This window comes from Nematolebias whitei, chromosome 2, assembly GCF_014905685.2.
Source record: "Nematolebias whitei isolate Nwh7 chromosome 2, NemWhi1, whole genome shotgun sequence".
In the NCBI taxonomy this organism is placed as follows: domain Eukaryota; kingdom Metazoa; phylum Chordata; class Actinopteri; order Cyprinodontiformes; family Rivulidae; genus Nematolebias; species Nematolebias whitei.
The window spans coordinates 54171382-54199068 of record NC_056499.1 but is presented as its reverse complement, the minus strand read 5'-3'; the positions used below and the strand labels follow the sequence as shown (position 1 = coordinate 54199068).

At 44.6% G+C, this 27687-nt stretch overlaps 2 protein-coding genes across 2 annotated transcripts in view; both read left to right on the top strand.

The window, feature by feature from the left end:
• The window catches only part of LOC119430297 (isocitrate dehydrogenase [NAD] subunit alpha, mitochondrial), a 23697-nt gene extending 5775 nt beyond the window's left edge, over window positions 1-17922 (top strand). The window contains exons 6-11 of the mRNA XM_037697741.1: window positions 1521-1654; window positions 10760-10862; window positions 13771-13835; window positions 13905-13989; window positions 14227-14379; window positions 17227-17922. Coding sequence (XP_037553669.1) covers window positions 1521-1654; window positions 10760-10862; window positions 13771-13835; window positions 13905-13989; window positions 14227-14379; window positions 17227-17310 — 624 coding nt within the window. The 3' untranslated portion in view covers window positions 17311-17922. The remainder of the gene's footprint in view (window positions 1-1520; window positions 1655-10759; window positions 10863-13770; window positions 13836-13904; window positions 13990-14226; window positions 14380-17226) is intronic.
• Window positions 17923-21708: 3786 nt separating this feature from the next.
• cog8 (component of oligomeric golgi complex 8) lies at window positions 21709-27076 on the top strand. Its single transcript, XM_037697740.1, has 5 exons — window positions 21709-22175; window positions 22560-22767; window positions 23095-23919; window positions 24701-24869; window positions 26327-27076. The coding sequence occupies exons 1-5, from the start codon at window positions 21847-21849 to the stop codon at window positions 26599-26601; spliced, it is 1806 nt and encodes a 601-aa protein (XP_037553668.1). The 5' UTR covers window positions 21709-21846; the 3' UTR covers window positions 26602-27076.
• Window positions 27077-27687: the final 611 nt, after the last annotated feature.

Below are 27687 nucleotides of genomic sequence, written 5' to 3'. Positions count from 1 at the left end.
ATGTACACAGTGTACTGTGTACTTTTACTAAGGTCATGTACACAGTGCACTGTGTACTTTTACTAAGGTCATGTACACAGTGTCCTCCTGTTTCTGTGAAAACCTTTGGGAAGTGACCTGTATGTAGTAAAAAGCTCTTGAATGTGTGTTATTGGGGTGCATGGGTAACCTAGGTGTAGAACAAATTTCATAGAACAGATTTTTTTCTGATTGAATCCATGAATCCATCTCTTTGACTAATTGAGAGGGTAACTTTGGAGATGGACTGGGTCATTGTAGAGCCTTCCTCGTCTCTCCCTGATGTTGTTTGTTGTTTTTTTGACAGTGTGGTTATGATCAGTTATCTTCCATTCAGTTTGGTTGCATCATTTTTGATGGTCAGATAAGATGTTTCTGTAGACTTCAGTAAGTTCTTCAGTCCCCATCACTTTGGTAAACCCTCATGTTTGTTTCATCAGTTCAGAAAACTGAACCCGTCTTTGTATGTTTGGGCAAATTCCAGTCTGGCCTTCGTGTTCTTGCTTATCCAGGAGGACTCCTGGACCACCTCCCTTTGGAGATTTTCCAGCACGTCCAACTGGGAAGAGGTCCCAAGGCAGACTCAGAACTCACTGGAGGAACTGTGTATCTTCTCTGGCCTGGGAACACTTTGGGGTCTCCCAAGAGAAAATGGTGAGATTTAGGTCTAAGTTTCTCTCCTGGACCTGTTGCCTCAGCAACCCAACTACAGATAAGCAGCAGAAGATGAAGATATGACAAAAGGGCAATAAGAAGAATTCATCATTCTAGTTACAGTCATGACTGCTGGACACGGATAACAGCAACCCCCACAACCTGGAAGTGAAAATCTGGTAAAGATAAATAAATCCCTCGAATGGGAAGCAAAACATCTCAACTCCAGAATAGAAGTTAATTTTTTTTCTATGTTCTGTTTTAAAACTCAGATCATTGTAACTTCTGGATGTTTTGTGAATCTTACTGCAGCTCACCTGTTCAACCCTGATGTGGCTCAGCTCAGACCTGCAGACATCCCAGTGTTTCCCCTACCGTTATCCAAGGAGGGTGCCCCGCCCTGTCAACAGAACCGAGCGCCCTGCCTACTGAATGTCCTTCACGGCCCCCCGTCCTTCATCGACAACTGTCGGCAGTGACGTAGCGCTAAACTAGCGGTGCGCAATACAGACACGCTAGTAAAAATGCCACTGATGTAGTGTTCCACTTCTCTCATGCATCCTCCCCCGTCAAAAGTAACGTAGCACTAAGCTAGCGTGCAACACAGACATGTCTCTCCATCCCCACCCCCGTCGACAAAAAAAAAAAGGATCACCCTGCCAAGGGAACTGATCTAGGTTAAACACTGCATCCTGTAGTGTGTGTACCCATGTTTGTGATAATTAGCCCGCCTGTGTTTCCTCCCTCTGTTCTCACAAACCTGGAGAAGGTGGATCCCTCGCTCCCTCGGAAGTTGCAGTTGCTCCTGCGTCTCGTCCTGATCGCTCCTTGTCATTTTGTCGTTGCAGATTGTCGACGGTGTTGTTCAGAGCATCAAGCTGATCACAGAGAATGCCAGCAGACGCATCGCAGAGTATGCCTTCGAGTACGCCAGAAACAACCAGAGAAGCAGTGTTACAGCCGTCCACAAAGCCAACATCATGTGAGTTCAGTTTGTCCTAAGTAAACTGATCCCAGTTGTTCTGGTTCAGACAAACACTGATCAGGACCTAAAGACATGAAGAGGACTTGGGTAAAAAAAAAAAGTGTGCAAATTTCCTACTGACATCTGATCTACGCCTAAATACACTACATTTCTAGAATTGCGCTGCTCGGGGTGGCTGCATGTTGGAGTGGCTCTGTTACTTTCATTCTGAGATATTACTTTTGAAAACTTTAATTCCTCTTTTTTTCTGGATATAAATCGCTTTTTTTTTTTTTGGATGATTATTTCCTCTGGTGTCGGATGCTGTGCAGCTGGAAGGATTTTTTTAATAGAAATATCTTTGTTTTTTGGACATTTGTTATGATGCGTAACCATAACAACAAGGTTGTTTTTTACAACCAGGAGCAGCTGATTAACATCTCCAAAGCTCAAATAATGCGTCGTGGATGCAGAGCAGGAGCAAAGAAGAGGGAGAAAGAGAGAAGAATGCAGTTTAAACCATCTCTTCCATCGATCATGATGGGCAATGTGAGATCGCTGGGAAACAAGTTGGATGAACTTCAAGCCCTAACAAGGACCCATCCAGAGTATCTGGAATGCAGTGTTATGTGTTTCACTGAGACATGGTTGCAGGATCATATCCCCGACTCCAGCGTTTCCTTGCCAGGCTTTCTGACCATACGAGCAGATAGAGATTTAAAGAGGAGTGGCAAAAGGAAAGGAGGTGGGTTGGCAGTGCTTGTGAACAACAAATGGTGTAATCCTGGACATGTTACTGTGAAGTGTCGTCTCTGCAGTCCAGATATTGAACTGTTAGCACTAAGTTGTTGTCCATATTATTTGCCAAGAGAGTTTACCAGTGTTATTTTGGCAACTGTTTATATTCAACCCAATGCTGTTGCTGAGACTGCGTGTGATGTCATCAGCTCAGAGGTTGCTAAGCTACAGACACAACACCCTAGTGTGTTTGTTGCAATATCTGGGGATTTTAATCATGCCTCTCTCTCTGCTACACTTCCGACATTCCAACAGTTTGTCAGCTGCTCTACCAGAGAAAACAAAACGCTGGACTTGTTTTATGCAAATGTCAAGGATTCATATATCGCTAAAGCAAGACCCCCTCTTGGCAAATCAGATCAAAAAATTGTTTCTCTGCTCAAAATATAAACCCCTTGTTCAGAGGCAACCTGCAATAAAGAGAACAGAGAGAAAATGGTCAACGGAAGCTGAAGAAGCCCTGTGGGGTTGTTTTGAGGCTACAGACTGGGATGCACTGTGCCAGCCACATGGAGAGGACATCAATGCCATGACTGAGTGTGTGACCGACTATATAAACTTCTGTGTAAACAACACCATCCCCACCAGAACAGTGAGATGCTTCCCCATTAACAAACCCTGGATTACCACTGACCTGAAGGAACTGCTAAACCAGAAAAAAGAGCCTTCAGGGAGGGAGACAGGGAATTATTGAGGAGCACACAGAAGCAACTAAAAGTCAAGATAAGAAACAGCAAGGAGGTGTACAAGAAGAAGCTGGAGAGCAAGCTCCAACAGAACAATATCAGAGAGGTGTGGTCAGGGATGAAACAGATCACAGGCTTCAAGCAGAAGGAGGATCAGAAGGATCCATCCTTCTGATCTGGACAGAGCCAATGAACTGAACACATTCTTCAATAGGTTCAGTTCAGGAACAAGCTCAGCATCCTCCGCTCTTGCCCACAGCCAAACATACATACCACCCTCCATTGACCCAAGGCTGTCCTGTCACACCTCAAATATTGTATCTACCACCTCAGTCATGGACCCTTCTTCTACTTATTGGTCTTCAACCATATCAGAAGATGCTGATACCTCTTTTGCCTCCCCGCTCTGCGTCTCCAGAAGTCAGGTGAGGAAGCAGCTGGAGAGACTGAACCGGAATAAGGCTGCAGGTCCAGATGGTGTCAGTCCCAAAGTCCTGAAGGTCTGTGCAGAGCAGCTCTGTGGGGTTCTGCAGCACCTCTTCAACCTTAGCCTGAACCAGGAGAAGGTTCCAGTCTTGTGGAAAACATCCTGTCTTGTGTAGATGAACAGATGCTGGGATATATTCATCATTTAACGCGGGTTCCTCATTTTTCTGGACTGAATAAAACGTGCATTGAATTTAAGGAAATGCAAAGTGAGACGTCATTTATATTTGACCCATCAAAATGAATGCGGTCATTTATTTACAGAATCAAATTTAACATCAAACATTTACATTAATTTGGCAAATTATGAAAATAACAATATAAGCAATGAATCAGGAAAAATCATACGGCCATGATTTTTCCGTTGCTGCACCACAGACATTTATAAACTGTACAACTATGATCTTTTACCCACACGGATGTGAATAAGCACTTTACACAGACATTTCTAAATATCTGGGAGAATTTCTACTTGATAGAAAGTTAAAGATGAAAGAAGTTAAAGGGAGTAAGATTGAATGGGAAGGGAGGAATGTTCACCAGAACCGACACTCTCCATCAGAAGCCCAGCTCTCCTTCGGTACGCTTGGTAGGAAACTTGATCCATTACCTTTCTGAAGATTCATCAGCAGATATGGAATTCCGTTAACGCTACCTGTCCAGCGTCTCCTGATGGGGCTGTAGCTCGTCAGAAGTAGTGGCTAGTGAAAGTTATAATCCCATGGAACTCGGAAGAGCCTTTTGTCATGTCAAGATCATCCCGTCTCTAACAGAACTTGAGCAGAACCAGCAGAAAACTCTCCAGCACTCCAGCAACTTCAGAACTCCAGAACTCTAGAAGTCTGACAACTCTCCAACTCCGTAACTCTGTAACCCCGTGTAGACCAGGAAGTACTGACATTTTAAAGACTCTTTCCCGGTTCACTTTTTGGGATTTTTCATTGGTCAGAAACGACCAGACGGGGTGGGTTTTGTGACGTAAGAGGTTAGAGACAGCGAGAATTGTTATGGGACAGCTCAGAAATGTTCTCACAGACCGAGAGGGTTTTGTTTTGGCGTGTTTCAGGACACAGGTGCAAAACATCTCTACTTACGTCTGAGAGGATTCTAAAACATGACAGTTTTAACATAACAACTTGTTTTTCGTTTGACTGTAACCTTGTAAACGCACACACTTGCTCATTCAAAAGCAGAAATCAGAAAATGCATAAACTCTGCAACAACTTTTAACATGAGAATAAAAATCATTACTCAGTTAATAAAATTGATTAGTTCACTGCAACATCTAAAATGGTTTGAACTAAGACACTTTGATTATCAACATTTGTAAGATAGTAATGATAATAAAAAGAGAGTGTTCTTTTCACTTGAATCTTCAAGAAAGAAAGTCTCAGGATGGGTGAACCTGTATTTATGGATTCAAATACATGAAATGACAGCTTCTGTCCCACAAGGTTCTAAAGGTCAAGAGTTTTGACCTTAGACTGGGTTTCGACGTAGGCCTAGTCCACTACACTTGTTCCAGTGCCAAAGAAAACTCACCCATCAGTCCTCAATGACTATAGACCTGTTGTCCTGACATCCCACATCATGAAGGTCATAGAGAGACTTCTGCTGACCCACCTGACTAGACAAACAAGCACATATCAGGACCCACTGCAGTTTGCTTATCAGCGTGGACTTGGAGTTGAAGATGCCATCATACACCTGCTTCAGCAAACTCACAGTCATCTAGAAAAGGCAGACAGCACTGTGAGAGTCATGTTCTTTGATTTCTCCAGTGCATTTAACACAATCCAGCCTGATTTGCTTTGTCAGAAACTCCAGAAGACTCAGGTGGAGGCCTCAACAATCACCTGGATCAAAGACTACCTGACGGACAGACCACAGTTTGTGAGACTGAAGGGTTGTGTGTCTGACCAGGTGGTCAGTAGCTCAGGAGCACCACAGGGGACTGTACTCTCACCATTCCTTTTCACTCTGTACACCTCAGATTTCCAGTACAAAACAGACTCCTGTCATCTGCAGAAATATTCAGATGACTCTGCAGTAGTCGGGTGTATCAGAGATGGACAAGAAGCTGAGTACAGGGAACTGGTGGACCACTTTGTGGCATGGTGTGGAAACAATCATCTCATCTTGAATGTGAACAAAACAAAGGAGATGATTGTAGATTTCAGGAGAATCAGAAACAGGTCCAACCCTATTTCCATCATGGGAGAAGAAGTGGAGGTGGTGGAGAAGTATAAATACCTTGGAGTTCATCCTGGCCAATAGACTGGACTGGAAATGCAACAGTGAAGTGTCTACAAGAAGGGACAGAGCAGACTGTACTTCTTGAGGAAGCTGAAGTCTTTCAGTGTTTGCAGCAAGATGCTGCATATCTTCTATAAGTCTGTTGTAGAGAGTGCTACCTCTTCTGCCATCATCTGCTGGGGGAGCAGTGACTTAAAAAAGATCAATAAGCTCATAAAGAAGGCTGGCTCAGTTCTGGGGACTCCTCTAGAACCTTTGGAGATGATTGTACAAAGAAGGATTCTTCATAAAATGAAGAACATTATAGACGACCCTCAGCATCCTCTTCATCAGACTGTCATACAACAACAAAGTGTCTTCAGTCAGAGGCTTCTTCAGATCCGCTGTAGGACAGACCGCTACAAGAGATCCTTCCTGCCCACAGCCATCAGCATCTAGAACAACTCATTAATGAAACCAGGATGATGAGTTACCACAACATATAATTTCCCTCTGGGATTAATAAAGTATTTTTGAATTGAATTGAATTGAATTGAATTGCCAAAAGTATTTGCTCACCCATCCAAATTATCAGAATCAGGTGTTTCGATCACTTCCATGGCCACGTGTATAAAATGAAGCAGCTAGGCATGCAGACTGTTTTTACAAACATTTGTGAAAGAATGGGTCGCTCTCGGGAGCTCAGTGAATTCCAGCGTGGAACTGATAGGATGCACCTATGCAACAAATCCAGTCCTGAAATTTCCTCGCTCCTAAATATTCCACAGTCAACTGTCAGCTGTATTATAAGAAAATGGAAGTGTTTGGGAACGACAGCAACTCAACCATGAAGTGGTAGGCCACGTAAACTGACGGAGCGGGGTCAGCGGATGCTGAAATGCATAGTGCGAAGAGGTCGCCAACTTTCTGCAGAGTCAATCACTACAGACCTCCAAACTTCATGTGGCCTTCAGATTAGCTCAAGAACAGTGCGCAGAGAGCTTCATGGAATGGGTTTCCATGGTTGAGCAGCTGCATCCAAGTCATACATCACCAAGTGCAATGCAAAGTGTCGGGTGCAGTGGTGTAAAGCACGCTGTCCCTGGACTCTAGAGCAGTGGAGGCACGTTCTCTGGTTTGACGAATCACACTTCTCCATCTGGCAATCTGAATGAATCTGATGGACGATTGTGGGTTTGGCAGTTGCCAGGAGAACAGTACTTGTCTGACTACATTGTGCCAAGTGTAAAGTTTGGTGGAGGGGGGATTATGGTGTGGGGTTGTTTTTCAGGAGCTGGGCTTGGCCCCTTACTTCTAGTGAAAGGAACTCTGACTGCTTCAGCATACCAAGACATTTTGGACAATTCCATGCTCCCAACTTTGTGGGAACAGTTGGAATTGGCCCCTTCCTCTTCCAACATGACTGTGCACCAGTGCACAACGCAAGGTCCATAAAGACATGGATGCAGGGTCTGGTGTGCATGAACTTGACTGGCCTGCACAGAGTCCTGATCTCAACCCGATAAAACACTTTTGGGATGAATTAGAGCGGCGACTGAGAGCCAGGCCTTCTCGTCCAACATCAGTATGTGACCTCACAAATGCACTTCTGGAAGAATGGTCAAACATCCCCATAAACACACTCTTAAACGTTGTGGACAGCCTTCCCAGAAGAGTTCAAGTTGTTCTATCTGCAAAGGATGGACCAACGTCATTTTGAACCCTATGGATTAGGAATGGGATGTCACTTAAGCTCATATGTGAGTCAAGGCAGGTGAGCTAATACTTTTGGCAAGGTAGTGTATGTAATACAGTGTTTTGCACAAACTCAGATGTGTGATTGGCGTGAACCCAAGAACACCTCATTTGTTCGTCCTTATCAGCATGGAGCTGAGGACGTACCAAACACTGACATCACTGCTACAGAGCTGAACATTCTGAAACTGTGGTCTAACCAGCAAAACACACAAACGTGCTCACTTGAACCAACAGGCCTTTTAGATCAGAACAGAATAATAGAATAATCTGACAGTTTATTAGGGATGCACGATATTGGATTTTTGACTGATATCCGATATGTTAAAACTTATTCGGCTGATAACTGATGCCGATACCGATACTTTATATACGTTCCTTTGTCAGAACATAGCCCTCTTATTTAGGCTTATTTGCTACAAAAATTGTGCAACAGCTATAAGAGCTGGTGACATTATTCAGTAACAGCCATATGCATAGCACTTTGACTTATATTAAATGAAAAGTGTTAAATGTTATTTATTAGCCCTGTGATGCTGTCTCACTTGTGGAGGCTTGTTCCAGGTTCCTAGCTGCAGTGTGGGATCCTCTGCACTCCTGTGCATGAAGGACAGACTTTTTAAGTTCAAAGTTTTTGTCTATCCATTGTGCTGTAAGACTAATCATGCTAATGGGGCTAACATGACATCCAAATGTCTGTGATAAAACTCACCCAAGTTCTATCAGCTATTAGCTTCTTAATGACGGCTTGTAACTTGGGTAACGTTACGTCGGAAAAATATCTCAGACTGCAGTCAATGTAGCGAGGCTCAACGTAGTACATAAATCTTCGGAATCTGACATCCTCACCAACGAAAAATAAAATTTCCACACCGCCGACATTTTGATTTCTCCTCTTTGCCGTGAGATCGGGTAGGCGCACGGGACCTCATCGCGTTGCTCTGCCGCTGCAACATCATCACGTTGTGCTGCAACATCATCACGTTGTGCTGCCGCTACAGGCAAAAACGGCGCCTTTTATATCGGCTAGTTATTTTAATGGAATGGCCGATGTCCGATATTGAAATTTAATGTTAATATCGGCCAATACCGGTACAATGCCCATAATATCGTGCATCCCTACAGTTTATTCTTTAGCTCTGACTCTGTCCCATAATGTACAAATCACTTTGTGATCAAATCAAATCTGGTCTTTTATTCTGATGTATGGAGACACTAATAAATAAAATTTAATATAAACTGTTGAAAATGAAGTTTAACTCATGGCAATGAGAGCCCTTTAATCATCATTTGATATGATTCTGATAGAAGTCGTGATGCACACAGGGATAAAAATCGCCTCAGTGGATTTCTGTGATTTAAATGTGGTCAGGACAAATTTCCATCATCTGTAAAAAAAAAATAAATAAATAAATAAATTTAAAAAAAAAAAAAAGAGGGAGGGAAAAATACATCTTTTTTGTTGTGGTTGTGTTAAAGCCATCCAACTTAAGTCAGAGTCAAAGAGATTTATTTGCCATACACACCACATGTGGTACATGTGGTGGAATGAGATTATGTACACAGGGTCCCAGTTACATCCAACAATAAAATGTAAAAGAAAAACAGTCATAAGATCTAAGATATGAACTAAGAAAAACATCAACTAAATATACACTAAGCACTAATAGCATAAAAACAATATGCCAAACAGCAGCACAAACATGAGTCTGTGTGAGCAGATGAGCACGAATGAACACAGCAACATTGAAACAGATCAACAGCAACATGAAACAGATCAGCAGCAACATTGAAACAAATCAGCAGCAACATGAAACAGATCAGCAGCAGCATGATGTGATTTTTCACAGTGATTATTCTGGTTAGAGATTCATGAGTCTAACGCCTCAGGGTAGAAGCTGTTCCTCAGTCTAGTGGTTCTACACTTAATGCTCCTTAACCTCCTTCCTGAGGGGAGCTGGGGAAAAAGTGTATGTGCTGGGTGAGTGTGGTCCTTCTTGATGCAGGTGGCCCTCTTCCTGCATCTAGAGGTGTAGATGTCTGTGATGGTGGGGAGGCTGACTCCAACAGTCTTCTGTGCAGTAATTTGTTCTGTAATTGTGATTTGGGGAACAGAGTGATGCTGCTTTCAACAAATAAAATGAATCAGTCATCCGGAGCAGAGCAGGTCTGGTTGTGTTTTCCATGTCTGGTGCGTTCAGGGCCAAGCAGTTTTCCCAACTTAGAGCGAGACTGCAGGTGAAGGCACCATTTATTGTACAGTTCCTGTCCTGAGCCAGCAGCAGCAGCGTGGTTGTGAGCCTCTCTCTGTCACAAAGCGCTCACAGGCAGTCAGGATCACAGAGACTGCAGCTGCTGTCGGAGCACTCCTCCTCACTTCACCCACAACCTCATGTTGTATCTTAAATCTAACTTGAGAGAGAGAAAAGTCCATAACTTCTCCCTAGCAGATTCATAACTTATGCAAGCAGAGATTATGCGCAACGTTAGTGGAACGTTTGTCAAAGTCATGCATAGCATGTTGGAGCGAGCAGCCTGTTTGAGTGTCTGTGTGACTGACTGTTCCTGCTGCATTAGTTCTTACAATTAAACAATAACTGTAAAAGTTGAATAGTTGTAAGCCCCAGATTATGGCATAGATGTGTCTCCATTTAACTTTCTTCCCCCAAAAAACTCAAAATTCTCTCTGTGAGCGTCAGTTTCAGGTGTTTGTAATTATGTAGTTGGATGTCACAAGCAAACTGGTTGATCCACTTTGACAAGGTGCTGCTTATAAGACTGAGTTTGTTGCAGCTCCTCAGGCTGAAGAAGTCTTTTGGATAAAAGATGAAATGTTTCAGCAAAGAAGAATCCGTCCAGAGGACCTGACTTAACCTGGTTATATTTATCTACCTGGATTATTGAGCAGCATCAAGACAATCCTCTGAACTGAAAGTTTAAGACTATTCATGTGAAACTCATTAAACAAATAGAATTTGTTAATTTTTTTGTTGCTTTCAGTCTAATCATGTTCATATCCTAAAACCACCTGTTCTTGTTTTGTTCAGCTGTCTTTAAATATACAAACTTGTATTTTTGTTCTTCTGTCGTTTGAAGGTCTCCGCATGTGTTTGTTTTTTTCTCTGAAAGGGAACCCATGCTTTGCTCTGAACTGTCTCTGCAGGCGAATGTCAGATGGTTTGTTCCTGAGAAAATGTCGGGAGGTGGCGGAGAACTACAAAGACATCAGATTCACAGAGATGTACCTGGACACCGTGTGCCTCAACGTGAGTTCGCTGCAGCCACTCGGGTTGTTCATCCCAGAGGAGGGAGCTTCACCTGCTCTCAAGTGAACAGTGGCTGAGTGTTTCTGTCCAGGTGATCAGAAACCAGTCTAGATGAGGCACATTCAACGTGTCCACCATGTCTTTCTGGCCTCTACTGGAACAAACAATCTGGACTAACTAAAACTCTCACAAAACTAAACATGCAACCATCCATATCTAGATAAACCACTAGTAAAACAGTCAGTGGTTGTAAGGCTGGGTAATATGAACCAAAAAATAATCTCAGTATTTTTATTCTCATAAAGTAATAACAAAAAGACATTTCTCAGTCAAAACTACAAGTCCCAAATGTCACTCGGGCACTTTTTAATTACCGTAATTCTCTGACTTTAGAACGCACCTGTGTCTAAGCCGCACTTATTAAATATAAGATAAATCATAATTTTGTACATAAATAAGACACTACGGTTATTAAGCCGCGGGCATCCACTGTTCAGAATCTGTGCCCAGTCTGCTCCGGCTGTGTGCAGCTTCCTTGTAGTACAAGAATCAGCAGATGGCTGTTCACAGAATATAACTTGCTTTCAACACACACTCAGTCTGTAAGATCGTCACGTCTTCATGAAGCTTGGCTGTCTCACTCATGTTTACAGCCTTTATACCTTCAAAATGAACACAATAACTATCTTAAGCATAATCACTGAACAGAACAGTGCCAAACACCTACGTAACTGAAATTATTTAAAAATTATTTACCGGTAAAACCCAGTCTTATCTAGTTCATGTAGTGGAAGTCAAATGGTACCGGTAGAATGCAGTAAATATTCATTAAATTAGTACCATTGATTTTTATTGGTAAACACTTTTGTTAGCAACTGCTGTTTTTAAATATACTTTCTATATAGATTTGACGTGATTTCTGCTCAGCAGAGTTCATATGGGCAGGACGGTGGAAGAGCCCCTCCCTCCCCGACGTCTGGAATTTCCAGCCAACCGTGAATTTGTTTGCGAACACAGATGCCTTCAGGGTTCACAAAAAAACAGGGTGATGACAACTGATTACAACCACACATTCGTGGAATGATCAAATTATCGTATATTTGGCCTTTTTTGGGATTATTGATCGAACATCGTACAGAGGGCAAAATTGTCGTACAAATACGATAATTATCGTACACCTGGCAACACTGCCACCGCTGTGCTCTCATGACGGAGGGGGTAAAGACTCCTTTTTCCGCTTCGTGTTCAGATGTGACTTTAAAATGAGATCCCAGTATTTAAATGCATATTCACCGACACAGAAAGAATTTTAAAACTTTGATTAGAACATGTAACTGCTTTTGCGTCTCAAATCCTGACCGCTGACACGTTGTCCAGCTTACATGGGCAGCAGCTCTGTCCTCCTCGACAGCCGGTCGCTTTTAACATGAAAGTTGCATCATAAGAAATTCTCTGTGCGTTTTCCATTATCTCTGAACAAATGAACAGGTCTGTGCATGAAGCGCAAAATACGATAAACAACACGGGAACTATCTGGAGAAATGAATGCGCGTTTATCTTGGGGCTTGGACCTCGAGAGTACCCGTTGATCATTCAGGTTAGACTTCTGGTCACATGATGACAGAGTGGGTGGAGTTATAGTAGGAATTTGAAACCATGAGCAACCTGAGGACTTTCTGTCTGTGTCACTAAAGCCTGCCCCCATGAGGGGTTGCCATAGGTTAGGGTTGGCCACAAGCACCCAGCTGTCAAAGGAAAATGCTAGTCAGGGGCAGGAAACTACAGAGACGGCAGGAAGTCTTTCAAAATAAAATGTAAAAATTAAAATTTTGAAAATTATGAAAAAAAATACATAAACAAGACACTCCTTCATATAAACCGTGGGTACAAAGTGTGAGACAAAATGCTTATAGAACGGCAATTACCATATTGGAATTACACCTGTATACCTAATTACACACACAATTACTAAAAGTAGGGCTGCACAATATGGACCAAAATTAATATCTCAATATTTTATGATAAATTGCGATGATATATATCTCAATATTCAAATCTCTGCTAAGTTCATAACACAAACCAATGCAGACATGTTTCTGTTTTTAGTATTTTATATCACTTTATAATGTAGCTGTTTTTGTTTAGTTTTTTTCATATAATTTTCTTCCATTTATTTTTTCAATTCATATGCTTTTATGATTGTCTTCATTATGTGTTAAAAACAGGTCTCTCTTCTAAATGAGTACCGAGGCGCAATGAGACAAACCTGTATAAATAAAGGTTGAATTATTTGTTTTTTTTCTTTCCATAAAGTAATAAAGAAAATATATTTCTGAGTCAAAGCTTTGTCCCAACTGTCACACAGGCACATTTATTAACCAACAGCTGTAACTACTAAATGTCTAAAAAAATTAACTATTTACCGTACATATATTAAATAATAATCCTCTTCAGCTGCGCCGTCTTCACAACTTTGTAAGCATGTGTGAAGCAGCACGTGAAGCATCACTAAGACACGGTCCTGGGCTGGTGCGCACGGGTCAGGTTCTGCGTTTGTATTCAAAGAGGGAGAAGGAGGAGGCTGTGTGAGTTGGAGGCGCAAACGACATAAAAAGAACTACACGCATTTTCAAGTCTAATAATACTCAATAGTTGCGATAGAGCCATTTTAACCGTCGTAAATAGAAAATCTTGCGATACATAGAGTAAATTCGATATAATCCCCAGCCCTAAGTAAAAGTGTGCCAAAAGCTGCCATGTTGTATCATTTCTGATGTATAGACAAAAAAACATCTGACCATTAATTTGCCACAGAGGAGTAAAGACAATGATGTGTTCAAGATCTTGTGTGACCAGATCAGATCAGACCTGAGCTGTGAAACATCTCGTTTCTGTCTCTGGTGTTTAGATGGTTCAGGATCCGACCCAGTTCGATGTCCTGGTCATGCCCAATCTGTACGGGGACATCCTCAGGTCAGTGTCCGTCCACTGTGAAACTTTGGTTTTGGGTGTGAGCGTTCATGTCATGTGACTGTGTTTCAGTGACCTGTGTGCTGGTTTGATTGGAGGGCTCGGCGTAACACCAAGCGGCAACATCGGAGCCAACGGAGTCGCCATTTTTGAATCGGTTTGTTTCATTTTCTGCTGATTATTTTTTTTAACTATGTGACACTGACCTGAGATCTGCAGTCATAAACCACGTCCTTCAGCTATCAAACAGGAACTCAAACTTCAAGCATCTCAGATTGATTTTATTGAAACAACATATTCTTTAGTCTCTGAATATAAACCTGGTTCATCTTTAAGGAAATTATTTCACTCTGACTTTGAAGGAAAAGCCCTGACGTGTGTGTTTGTGTTTCAGGTGCACGGCACCGCCCCTGACATCGCTGGCATGGACATGGCCAACCCCACTGCCCTGCTGCTCAGCGCCGTCATGATGCTGCGTCACATGGGGCTGCACGACTTCGCCCACAGGATCCAGACGGCCTGTTTCGACACCATCAAAGACAAGAAGGTGAGACTGTTCACAGACGACCATGAAGCACAGGTTGTTGTGGAAACAGCCTGATGCTGTGTTCAAGTACCTGTTTGTCTCTGAAGTCCTCTCAGTGGCTGCATCTTTTACTCCTGTCTTCATGAGCAGTAGATTCTGTGTTCCCAAAGGACTGGTATAGGGTTTTCAAAATTAAAAAAACGTTGACCATTTGGATGTTCCCTGAATGACTGACATGCTGCTGTTCCCCCACTTGGCAAATATTTGGCTCATTCAACAGACAGTTCAGTGAAATGTCTGCGTAGATGAGTCCTTCCTCTGATGGTTCATAAGTAACATTTAGTAACAGGTGAAATGCTTACATCCTGCTTACATGTGAGCTTCAAGTAGAACCAAAAGAGATGGAGCAGAACTCTTCTGTGGTGAAGTGAAGCGCGGTGCATTCAATGTGTGTCGGACGTCTCCCTCGTGTCATTTACTTTAATGAATTTACTCACTTTAGTAATCCTCTTTGTGGTCAACAATTTTAAAAAAACTAACTACAAAGTTCATGTGCATCATCATCATTCGTCCTCTGGTAATAAATCTGTTTGTTGTTGTTTAATCCCACAAATGGATGGTCACACCTAAAGTCATGAGTTGAGACAGAGTTCCCTGACATGATCACAAACCGGAAGACCAGATGTCCCGTGTCATTACTCATTTATAGGCCCTAGACTCCTCCTTCACAGAAGGGAAGCACAACCTGTCATGTGTATGAGGGGGCGTGACTAAGTGTGATCTCAATGATCTTACGTGGTTTGACGTGTAAGGAGAAATGAGACGGTGCTTCAAAAGCCTTTCTACGTGATGTAGCAAGCAGAAATAAACTCTAGTCCTTGACGGATATTGAATCCCTGTGAGACTCTTTTTGGAGTTGCTGGCCCCGTTTAACCCAGTCAGAACTGGGTCATAATTTCATTATAATCCCGTCTCTGAGCAGATCAAAAAACTCCAGGACCATCCATCCATTCATCCATTACCTTTTACCCGCTTCTTCCATTTTGGATCACAGGGATCGCCGGTGCCCATGTCCAGCAATCACTGTGCGAGGGGCGGGGTACACCCTGGACGGGTCGCAAGTCCATCACAGGGTCGCAAGTCCATGGATCCAGTCTGAGATTGGATGCTTCTCCCCTCCCTCTCCGCTTTGCTTTGCTGCTCTGTCTGCGAAACTGATTGTGAGACTCTCTTGCATTTCTTCCGAACCATAATTATGGACTTGTTTTGATCAGTTGGTCCCTCAACTCAATTTACAACAATTCTTCAAGAGAAGACAGGCTTCAGGTGAGCCGATATGCCCTGATGGCACGCATGCAGCTGGATATCTCATCGACTGGAAGACTTGATGATGTGTCTATCTCTGCTGCCACTTGTGGATTTTAAGGACGCATATTTAACTGGATTTTCAATAACTGGTTCCTGCTTTTTGGATGCGGCTGGTGGCTGGTTTTATCTACAATCAAGGAAGTCATCAGCAGCAAATTTGGACCCGATCACGCTGCTTGCCTTTATGATGGCTTGGTTCGTGTCTCGAGTACCTGGACTCAAATGCTTTGGGCTGAATGGATCAGATCTTGGGGATTTTTACTCAGTCATGTTCCATCGGTGTGGCTGTATTATTTGGACATTTCGGAACCGAGTGGACCAAACACAGACTCAAGGTAGATGTCATTAAGTTCTGCCTGTCCCCAAAACAACTGTGTTTATCTGAATTTGGCGCCCTTGGCTGGCCTTGAAGGCCATCTTATCTGAATTTGCCTGGAGAACATGTGATCTGACGCTCACCACCCCCTCCCCGAGCAATTTCCAACTGATAACCAGAGGAAACCAGCTGAATAAACTTGTGTCATCATTTCAGGACTCTTGGATTCTCATAGACGTTATTCTTGGCCATTCCCCGACATACCTCGAGAATGTTTACGGATCTCACCGGAGGACAATGGCTGATTATTACATCTTTATCAGAACTCTTACAGTGCCCTCGAGAGCATCTATGAACATGCTTACCGCTCTCGTCGTCCCCCCTCTGCAGAATGTCTACGTCACTATGTGCTTGTTTGTGCGAGGTGTTTTTTAATATCAGAGTTTTTTCTTCTCAGGCAGGAAAAAAAAAAGTCTGATAGGAATTTTTTCGCCTCCAATTCCTACATGTGTCCAGTTTATCACTTTTGTCTGTCCAAACGGGTGTCACTTGTAAATGATTATTTGAGGCTCAATGTGACTTATCTGTTTAAATAAATGTTGAATGAATGAGTGTGTTAATAGTCCAGAGGAGGAGTGAGACACAGGTCAGGAGGTTTCTGTTAAGAGGGGCTTCATTTGACCCTCGTGGTGGTCTGACGACCTGAACCCATATTCACACACAGCAGCTGCACTTTGGGTCTGAGAGGTTGTTTGATTCATTAGCTGCCCTGCAGAAGAAAGGATGACATTGTTACCACGCAGTGTTTCCCCTAGTTAGCTTGCCATGGTGGGGTGCTCATCTCATCCATGATTTTTGCTGATGGGGGGGGGGACGGAGACATGTCTGAGCGCAGCTTGTACCAACAGTTTTTGAGCGGGGGTGGTGGGTGTTCAACATGAGGGAAGAGGCAACGTGAGTGCTGCCTTTGGCTTTTTAGCTAGAGAGCCTGTATTTTGCGCTGCTACCTTAGTGATATGTCAGTGCCGGGTAGATGTGGGAGGGGCAAGTTCAGTTTGGTTGGCGGGGTGCTCAGTTCTGTTGACGGGGTGGGGCACCCCACCTGTATAATGGTAGGGGAAACACTGCCATGGAAACAGGTTTGTTTGTCTTCCTTCTGATGAGTCGTTCTGTTTTTGTTTCAGGTGCTGACGAAGGACCTGGGGGGGAGCTCTAAATGTTCAGAGTTCACAGCTGAGATCTGCCGTCGAGTTCAAGACCTAGCCTGAAGCTGCAGCACTGAGTGGGGGTTGAGGGGGGGGCCGCTGCAGGACTCGTCCCGTCTCCCCCAACCTGTCGCACCGTCTGCTTCGAGCTGTTGCTCATGGTTTCTAACATTCAGAGTAAAAACTGTATTTATGGAGGTGGGGGGCAGTGCTCCTGCTGCAGCTTCCTGTGTTAATGTTCACAAGCAAGACGCACAAGTTTGACCCGACCAAAAATCAGATCATCTTTACTGCTCTCATTTCATCTCGTATTGTTTTTAACGGTTCTCTGTAACCGCAGCTGAAGTGTCCTTTTATTTATTGTTTTTACTTCCTGCACTTCTTTTTCCTCTCGCAGAACCACAAAATATACAACTTTCTACGAATAAAGACGTCACTGTGTGTTTTATTTTGTAATCAGTTACGTTACCCTGCACTTTTATTTTTGAGCTTTTGTTGTACGCTGCTCTGGTTCAGGTGGTTCTGACTGGTTGTTTGGATCCATCAGTAACTAAAACTACCGTCTGTAAACGGTTCTGTTGTGTTGAGTAATGGGATGGGAGCTCCAGACCACTGATACGTTGGGCTGTTTTCACTGGTCGGATATTAAAGTTAAATAAACGTTTGTTGCGTTTATTTTTCTGTACTTCTTTATGTCTGGGTATTTTACCATTAATCAAAATGTTTCATATAATTTTAACACTTCAGTATGTCAAACTTCATTGTAAATAAAATTCCTTCACGGTGGGTCAGCGTTTTAGCGAGAAGGTTGTCGGATTGAATCCCGACCTGTGTGGAGTTTGCATGTTCTCTCCGTGCATGTGTGGGTTTTCTCCTAGTATTCCAGTTTCCTCCCACAGACCAAAAATATGCATGTTAGGCTGATTGGTAACTCTAAATTGTGCCTAGGTGTGAAAGAGCGTGACTGGTTTGTCTCTGTGTCCCTGAGATGGACTGCTGATGTGGCTGCTGGATATGGGCACCAGTATCCAGATATGGCCACCAGTATCCAGATATGGGCACCAGTATCCAGATATGGGCACCAGAGACCCAGAAAGGAAGAAGCGGGCATCTATGGGATGGGATGGGTGTTATCGTTAAATCTCGTTTCAGCATATTTGTTCAATTTTAATTGCTTTTAATGCAACTTAAAGCTATAATTTTACTGCCAAAAGTGATTATTTCGTTTAAAATAAAATTAAAAACCAACTTTCTGGCCCTGTAGGCAAATCGGAACAGGACAGTGTAGAGTTCAGGCTTTAAACAGCATGAAATGCTCCGTGCATGCAGTTAATCTCCCTCTCCTGAGGGTCATTAAGGTCTGTTCTCTAGCTCACGTTTTGGTCACATGCATGAAAGTGTGAATTAGAGGGAAAAGAATTGAGAATCAAGTCTAATGCTGCAATGTAGATTTGAGAAAGTTCCCTCTCGGTTGGTACACTTTGTACAACACGAGTACGGGGATTGTGCCTTAAAGACCAACCTGAAAATTTTCTTTCAACACGTCTGTCAAGGCCAATGAGGCTGCTGCATATGCAGGATGCCCCGCCCTCCTGCCTTATAATATGCAGTATGGTCTCAATTTCCTAATCTTTTTGCATTTCACCTCACTTTATCTGATTGCAGGTGTCTTGTATGACTTTACTGTATGATGAGGTGAGCTTGCTCACCAATTGCAAGATAATTGCAAGACTCATCAATTACAAGATACACTACATTGCCAAAAGTATTCACTTTCCTGCCTTGACTCACATATGAGCTTAAGTGACATCCCATTCCTAATCCATAGTGTTCAATGTGACATTGGTCCATCCTTTGCAGCTAGAACAGCTTCAACTCTTCTGGGAAGGCTGTCCACAACGTTTAAGAGTGTGTTTATGGGGATGTTTGACCATTCTTCCAGAAGTGCATTTGTGAGGTCACATACTGATGTTGGACGAGAAGGCCTGGCTCTCAGTCGCCGCTCTAATTCATCCCAAAAGTGTTTTATCGGGTTGAGATCAGGACTCTGTGCAGGCCAGTCAAGTTCATGCACACCAGACTCTGCATCCATGTCTTTATGGACCTTGCGTTGTGCACTGGTGCACAGTCATGTTGAAAGAGGAAGGGACCAGCTCCAAACTGTTCCCACAAAGTTGGGAGCATGGAATTGTCCAAAATGTCTTGGTATGCTGAAGCAGTCAGAGTTCCTTTCACTGGAACTAAGGTGCCAAGCCCAGCTCCTGAAAAACAACATCACCATAATCCCCCCTCCACCAAACTTTACACTTGGCACAATGTAGTCAGACAAGTACTGTTCTCCTGGCAACCGCCAAACCCAGACTCGTCCATCAGATTCATTCAGATTGCCAGATGGAGAAGTGTGATTCGTCACTCCAGAGAACGTGCCTCCACTGCTCTAGAGTCCAGGGACAGCGTGCTTTACACCACTGCACCCGACACTTTGCATTGCACTTGGTGATGTATGACTTGGATGCAGCTGCTCAACCATGGAAACCCATTCCATGAAGCTCTCTGCGCACTGTTCTTGAGCTAATCTGAAGGCCACATGAAGTTTGGAGGTCTGTAGTGATCGACTCTGCAGAAAGCTGGCGACCTCTTCGCACTATGCATTTCAGCATCCGCTGACCCCGCTCCGTCAGTTTACGTGGCCTACCACTTCGTGGCTGAGTTGCTGTCGTTCCCAAACACTTCCATTTTCTTATAATACAGCTGACAGTTGACTGTGGAATATTTAGGAGCGAGGAAATTTCAGGACTGGATTTGTTGCATAGGTGCATCCTATCAGTTCCACGCTGGAATTCACTGAGCTCCCGAGAGCGACCCATTCTTTCACAAATGTTTGTAAAAACAGTCTGCATGCCTAGCTGCTTCATTTTATACACGTGGCCATGGAAGAGATTGGAACACCTGATTCTGATAATTTGGATGGGTGAGCAAATACTGTTGGCAGTAGTGTACATTGCAATTCATAACCCTCCTGCTTGCTGCTAGTTTAGCCTGCTAACTTGCAACATTTATTATCCCTGTTTAGTTAGCACAGCTAACAGTATTTTTTTCTGTGTATGGATGGAACAGGAAATCTGGTTACCATCTCCTCATGGTATATGGTTCATGAAATGGGTTCTGTGTAAAAGGCCACTGTGCAAAACACCGGTGCCTCAGTGGGACCTATCGCTGGTTTTAGATGCGCTGTATGATGCATTTTTCAAACCTTTAGAAGTAGTCCATGTGATTATGCTGTCATATAAAACAGCACTTCTTCTGGCCTTGTGCTCAGCAAGACATGAGTGACATCCATGTGTTTTTGGTTCACCATTTACCCAATTAATGTATGATGGTTCCAAAGTCACTTTATGCCCCAACGTCAGCCCATGACATCGCCCAAGCTGTTCTTTAAACAGAAGAGATGAACATGCATGCCCTTGTCAGGACTATGTTGTCTAAATCTTTCTGCATATGCATTTTTGGGGCATGATTTGTAGGGCCCCATACTCATGTTTTACCGAGTGCACCATCCAAAATGGAAGAAGAGAATCAAGGTTCAACACAAGCCAGCCCCTCAAAGCTCCAGAAGCTCGGTAAAGTGCATTGCACACAAGGGAAATGAGACCATGCTGCATATGACCCATGAGGGTGGGGCCTCGTGCGTATGCTGCATCCTCATTGGCCTTGACAGACGTGTTGAAAGAAACTTCTTCAGGTTGGTCTCATGAAGGCACAATCCCTGGGGGATTGATGGGGAGCGATGGTGCAGAGGTTAGAGAAGGTGGGCCGATCAGAATGTCGCCAGTTTGACTCCCTGAACCAACAACATCAATCAAAAATGTGGGTGGAAAAAGTGAAACACCCACACCTGCCTGCCTCCACCCTCATTTGCCCTACTCTGGGCCCTTGAGCAAGGCCCTTAACCTCCACCATCTGCTCCCAAACAGGTCTCTCTTGAAAGTGAGTCCCTGTGACTCAATGAGACGACACTGGATAAAGGTTAAATAAAGTCCCCATACTCGTGCTGTACCTCGTTTCTCTCGCTCAGGGAACAGGTTATTTAACCTCCAGACTCCTCTGTTCATATTTTTCTTCATTTATTTATATAAATGGCTTCTTTCAACCCCTTTCACACCAGCTCCCTTCTCTGTTCAAAATATATTTACCTTGGTGTCCTTTATCCATATAGTTTATTAATTTGCAATGTCCTGGAAGAATTTACACTAGTTAAGAGCTACAGTCCAGTCCTTTTTAGTGTTTATATTCTGCCTCTTTTTCAGCCTTCTTTATTTCTGTTCTTCTCATTTATGCCTCCAATTTTCAGTTTATTTATTTGACTTGGTTTGAGTCGTTTGTTTATTGCTTGCTTTATTTGTCCAGTAGGTGGCGGTAAAGAAACTGGATACGAGTTGTGTACGACCAATAACCACAGAAGAAGAAGAATAAACAGGAAGTTGTCGTCACCTTCAGTTTCTGTCGGAAAATAGGATAAAAAATACAAATAAGAAAAACCTTTCTAACTGCCTTCACGGGACACGGTGATTCAGTGTCAACCCAGTGGGTTCCAGCACCATGGCGGCGGTGGACGTGGAGGACGAGAGTATCCTGGTGTCCGTGTTTCGGAACAGTTTCCCGGACAGCTGGAGGGAGCAGCCGGACCTGGCGGCCTACCTGTCGGAGCTCAGCTCCTTCGGGGTGGACAAACTGAGCCGGGAGCCCGAGCGGCTGGCGGAGGAGCGGGCCCACATCCTGCAGCAGACCCGGGAACTGGCCTTCTCCAACTACCAGACCTTCATCCGAACCGCCGAGTGCACCGAGCACATCTACCGGGACTTCGGCCGGGTGGAGAGCAGCGTGTCCCGGCTGCTGGACAAGCTGCCCCTGTTCGGAGAGAGGTGCAGGTGAGTGAAACAAACACACCCAACCCGACGCTGCTGGAAGAAAATTCAATTCGTTGTTTTTATTATTTTTATTAACAACTGTGTCAAAGTGTGAATTTATTTACCGTTCATCATGAAGTGAAGTTTCCGATTCCACAGTTTATAAAGGGCTGTGATGCAAGAGTTGGGGGTTCTAATCCAGTAGCAGTCACATACCGAAGTGTCCCTGGGCAAGACACTGAACCCCTCATTGCCTCTGATGTGTCCCATCAGTGTCTGAATGTGATGAAGCTCTGATTAATCTTTGTAGAGATCCAGTAGAGTGCTGTATGAATGTATAAATGAGGCACAGGTTGTAAAGAGCTTTGATCAGATAGAAAGAACATATCAACACCGTCCATTCAGGGCCTTCATGAAGGAGGCGGAGGAGATCGGAGCGAGTCGTCGCATGAACAGCCTCACTCTGAACCGCCACACAGAAATCCTGGAGATCCTGGAGATCCCGCAGCTCATGGACACCTGCGTCCGCAACGGCTACTACGAGGAGGCTCTGGAGCTGACTGCGTACGTGAAGAGGCTGGAGAAGAAGCACTCGTCACTGCCGGTCATCCAGGTGAGTTCAGCTGAGGGAGCTGAGCCACGTGTGTTTACTGAGAGGCTCTTGAGCTTCTGTAAGTCACTTTATCCAGGTTCTTTTAGAATTTGATCGTGTCTGGACTCAGATGTTCATTCAACCTTTATTTAGACGGTAAATCCCATTGAGCCTCAAGGACTCATTTACAAGAGAGACCTGATTTCAACAAAGAATGATGACAACAATAAACAGTTATAAAAAGTCATACTCCAGTTTTTCTTTTTTTTTTTTCATGTGGATGTGAGATGTGAATCTCCGACGTTTATCCGTCAGGACTGGTTGACCTCTGACCTCTTGCTTCTGCAGGGAATCGTGCGTGAGGTGCGTCAGTCAGCTCAGCTCATGCTCAGCCAGCTGCTGCAGCAGCTGCGCACCAACTCTCAGCTGCCTGTGTGCCTGCGCGTTATTGGGTACCTGCGGCGGATGGACGTGTTCACGGAGGCGGAGCTTCGGGTGAAGTTCCTGCAGGCGCGCAGCACCTGGCTCGGCTCGATCCTCGCAGCCATCCCTGACGACGACCCCTATTTCCACATCACCAAAACCATCGAGGCCTGCAGGGTGCACCTGTTTGACATCATCACGCAGTACAGAGCCATCTTCTCTGACGATGAGCCGCTGCTGCCGCCTGTGTCCGACCAGGCGCCGCTCAACGAGGGCGCCATCTTCCATGGCTGGGTGGTGCAGAAGGTGGCAGAGTTCCTGGAGACATTGGACAGGGACCTGCAGCGTGGTGTGGGGAGCCGTCTGGACTCCTTGTTGGGACAGTGCATGTACTTTGGCCTGTCCTTCAGCAGGGTGGGGGCAGACTTTCGCGGACAGCTTGCGCCCATGTTCCAGCGGGTGGCGGCGGCGACGTTTCGTGGGGCCGTGCAGGAGGCCGTGGACAAGTTCCAGGAGGACATGAACCTGTACACACTGATCAACCTTCCCTCGGTGCTGGGGGGCACCATCCCCCCTGTGGCCCCTGGCATCCAGCCTGGCACCCTGCAGCCCCCCATGGCCCTGCTGGACTTCCAGCCGCTCGCCTGTTTCCTCAACAACATCCTGAGCGCCTTCAACGACCTGCGGCTCTGCTGCCCCATGGGACTGGCGCAGGACGTCAGCACGTGTCTGCAGGACGCCCTGAAGATGGTGAGTTAGCCCCGCCTCCTTTCTGTCTTCACACCTGACCTACAGGTGAGTTCAGACCTCTTTGGACTGGAGTCTGTCACCATGGTAACGCACTGTAAGGTGAAACAGACAGGAGAGGACGTCCCACCTTCGTCACCTCTTTTTGTTTAGTTATAAATTATTTCACTTCATCTGATTCACTTGTTTATCTCAGGAACTTTAGTTTCTGAATGCTGTTCGTCAGACATTGTAAACCCTGGTGATCACTGTGGGGTGGGAGGTTTCCTGCAGCAAACTTACTGAACATTTTGGGTTACCTGGATGAGTTTTCTCTCATTAAGGTCATCATGAAAGCTGTTAATCTGTTACTGGACTGACTGTGAACAAATGTCTTGAAATTCAGATTCCTTCCACCTCTTGATGCACGTATGACTGGCTCGCTGGAGGAGGTCCAGCTGCTCGATGTTCCTCCTCCTCCTGAAGTCCAGCTCCGCTTCATGTTTTCAGTCCGGCAGAGTTTCGATGCAGCGGGGGATGAGGCTGTTTGGTCGCCTGCAGTTGCAGCTGAACTCGTGCTGCTGTGGTTTATGTGCTGCTCTGTCTGCCCGCTCAGCTGCTTCCAACAGGCCGGACCGACCACACGTTGCCAGCGTTGATGTTGGTGGTTTCCCAGCTGCACAGAAACCGTTTCCTTTATACGTATAGCCATGAAAACAGGCTGGTTCTGGAAAATCCCCCAATGTTTTTCTCGTGCTGTTGTTTGTGTGTCCGGTGTTTTCTCATGCTTCTGTTTTTCCGCCAGGTGACCCGTCAGATTCTGGCGTTCCACAGGGCTGAGGAGTCGGCCTTCAGCAGCAGAGAGAAGGAGCTGTTTGTTCAGTTCTGCTCTTCGTACGCTGAAGACCTGCTGCCCTTCCTGAACCGCTGCCTGCAGGTTCTGTTCCCTCCAGCTCAGCTGGCGCTCATTCTGGGTGAGGACTTTTTGTGGAACCACTTCTTGGTTGTTTCTGTCCAAATTCAGCGAATAGGAACAATCTCGTGCTCCAAGTTGAATCAGACTGAGAAGTTGCTGGAGAAGCTGCACCACCTGCTGCAGCCTGCAGGGGGCACTACTGACAGGAGGGAGGTCTCAGACCCAGTTTGGACCTGGGATCTGATCATGAGTTTACAGTTTGAGCATGTCCTGGTATTAAAACATTTGGTGGCGAGGTTTGGATTGATGAACGTTTCTGATCAGTTTAATAATTAGTTTTGGCCCAGAAGTGTTAACTTAAAGCTCAGCTCATTGATTGGTTTCTTTAAGAGCTTGAAGGAATGCATGTCACCTGCTCATTTGTCTGTTAGCAAAATATCTAATGAACTACTGGATGGATTTAAAGCAGTGCTTCTCAATGAAAAAAAAATCAAATTAAATATAATCAATAAATAATAATAAATTCAAATTGATCAGCAACATTTTAACTCAGGAGTGTTATATAAAACGCTTTGACCTACAAAACAAAAATGAATAAAACAATTTGTGCTGATTTTTAAATTTTTTTAAATCAAAAGGAGGACGTCAGGATTAATGTCTACAATGAGCACGTTTTGCAGTGCACAGCTTGTTGAAGTTTGAAACATGACCCTGCAGCTCTCGGCTCCTGCTCAGTGTTTACCTGGACCTGGTCTCAGAGCAGCAACAGCAGAGAAGCTGCGCAGAGCGAGCGGGCTGGGGGGGGACCAGGGGAACGCGCTCACAAGAGAAGAACCTGACAAGTTGTTTAGTGGCATAAATATATTTTGTTAGCAAAGAATAGAGTCCTAACATTTGTTAAACATCTGTTTTTACAACAACAACAAAAAAAATCTAAATTGTGTTTGACAATCGATGAAACTAAAAAATGTTGTCAACTTGAAAGAAGAAGGGGGGGCAGGTGTCGCTCTCACTTTGAGTTTATTCTCTTTGTTGCATGCGTGCTGTGGGTGACGAGCGTCACCAGCGGAGGAGGTGTCAGAGTTTCTCAGCAGCGGAGGGGAGCGGCACGCTTCAAACATGGCTCCCCAAACAACAAGACATATTTGTTCATAACTTTATTATTAGTAAAACTGAGAGTTGCTGGATTTTAGCAAACAGTTGCTGAACGCACCCTGACAAAATGACAAAAAACTATTCCCTGTTGCAAAATGTTCCCCGGGTCACATGCACCCCCCTGGCATTGCTCCGGGCCCCCCCAGGGGGGCACCCCACTATTTGAGAAGGACTGATTTAAAGAAACCCCAGAATCAGTCACTGGTTAACCTTTGTGTCATCCCAGTTAAACATGGCCGTCAGATAATAAAACTTCTACCTTCTTCATGCTGTTTAACATCCTGTCATCTGCTCAGGTGCTCTCTCCTGATTGGCTGCTGTGTGATCATGTGATCACTCGGGTGTGTTGTCTCTCTGCAGGTGTTCCTGCCTCGCAGCTGCACAGGTACCGCGGTCTGGGCAGCATCGACGTCGCTGCAGTTCTACAGCCCCTGGACTTTGTCCTTCCTCAGAAGGAAACCCCGCTTCTGTCGCTGGAGGTCGACGTCACGGCCGAGCTGGGCAGCCTCACCTTTGACCCGCACCTCTCAGATCCAGAACCTGCGTCCACTCAGTCCGGTCCTACAGAACCGGAGCCTGCAGCTGAACTGAAGCGTGATGAAGATGGGGGACAGGAAGAAGAGCATCCAGAGTGAAACTGGATCTCTGGGGCAGTTCTGGACAGGTTCAAAGAACCTGTTTGGACTCAGGTGGTGGGATCAGAACTTTCTGGACTGGTCTGAACTGGGAAACACATTGTTGGAAGTATAACAGTGTTTTCTGTCCACATGTCTGATTTTTGGTGTCTTTCATGACTCGGTCTCTTCCTACACGTGCCGAAGCTGCAGCCAGAAAGGTCAAAGGTCAATCTGAGACTCCTTCAACTGAGCTGCCGTGGAGATCGTTTTGAGAGAAGCCTCAACATGATCAGCATCGTTTGTTTCAAGTCCAGGATGTCAGTCCTCAGTGAAAGTACAATTATTACTGACGCACACGCTGCATTTAAAGATCGTCCTGTGTCCAGTGGTGCCTCCAGATTTATTTAATGTGTGTGTGTGTGTGTGTGTGTGTGTGTGGGGGGGGCATTTGTAATGTCACATCGGTTATTTGACAAATACAGAAACACTGGAGTAAGGCAATCACTTTCTAATGTGTATGTCTTTTTTTTTTTTTTTTACAGTTACTATTATTAAGAAAAGCACAGCCACTGGCCAACTTCATGAAACTCGTCCTCCTTAATTTGAATTTACACAAAAAATGCAGAAAACCTCAGACGTTGCCTCTTGATGTTGAGGACACTGGTTTTACACCTGTCATCTTTATTCAGGGGGACAAGATTGTTTTATTTTCAATTTTCCATAAAATACATATTCTTTAACTCAACTGATCAAAAGCAAGGTTTGTTCTCATGTCTGACGTTCTACTAATCCTAAATTGCTAGGATTAAAAATAATAAAAGCTTGGGACTCGAGGATAAAACTGTCTGGTCAAGGAGGGCCACGCATTTTTTTTAGGTGGCCATTGCCCCCTGGCCCCCCTCTGGTGGTGCCCCTGCCTTCGTTGCGTTGATGTAATGGGTTAATTCTTCGAGTGTAGGAGCTTTTTGTTGATGTTCAGGGACCAGGACAGAAGCAGAGGGAAAAGCTGCCAAAGAAAACCATTGAGATGCCTTCAGAGGCTGGTCAGCACCTGCCGGACATCATGTGACCGTTCACTGCAGACACGCACAGCGGTCCGACATC

Bases quoted from the DNA above. Each gene is read 5' to 3' on its own strand.
- cog8 (XM_037697740.1), top strand. From the start codon at position 21,847: ATGGCGGCGGTGGACGTGGAGGACGAGAGTATCCTGGTGTCCGTGTTT. The intron at 22,768-23,094 runs GTGAGTTCAGCT...TTGCTTCTGCAG, and splicing joins CGTCACTGCCGGTCATCCAG to GGAATCGTGCGTGAGGTGCG. The intron at 23,920-24,700 runs GTGAGTTAGCCC...TTTTTCCGCCAG, and splicing joins TGCAGGACGCCCTGAAGATG to GTGACCCGTCAGATTCTGGC.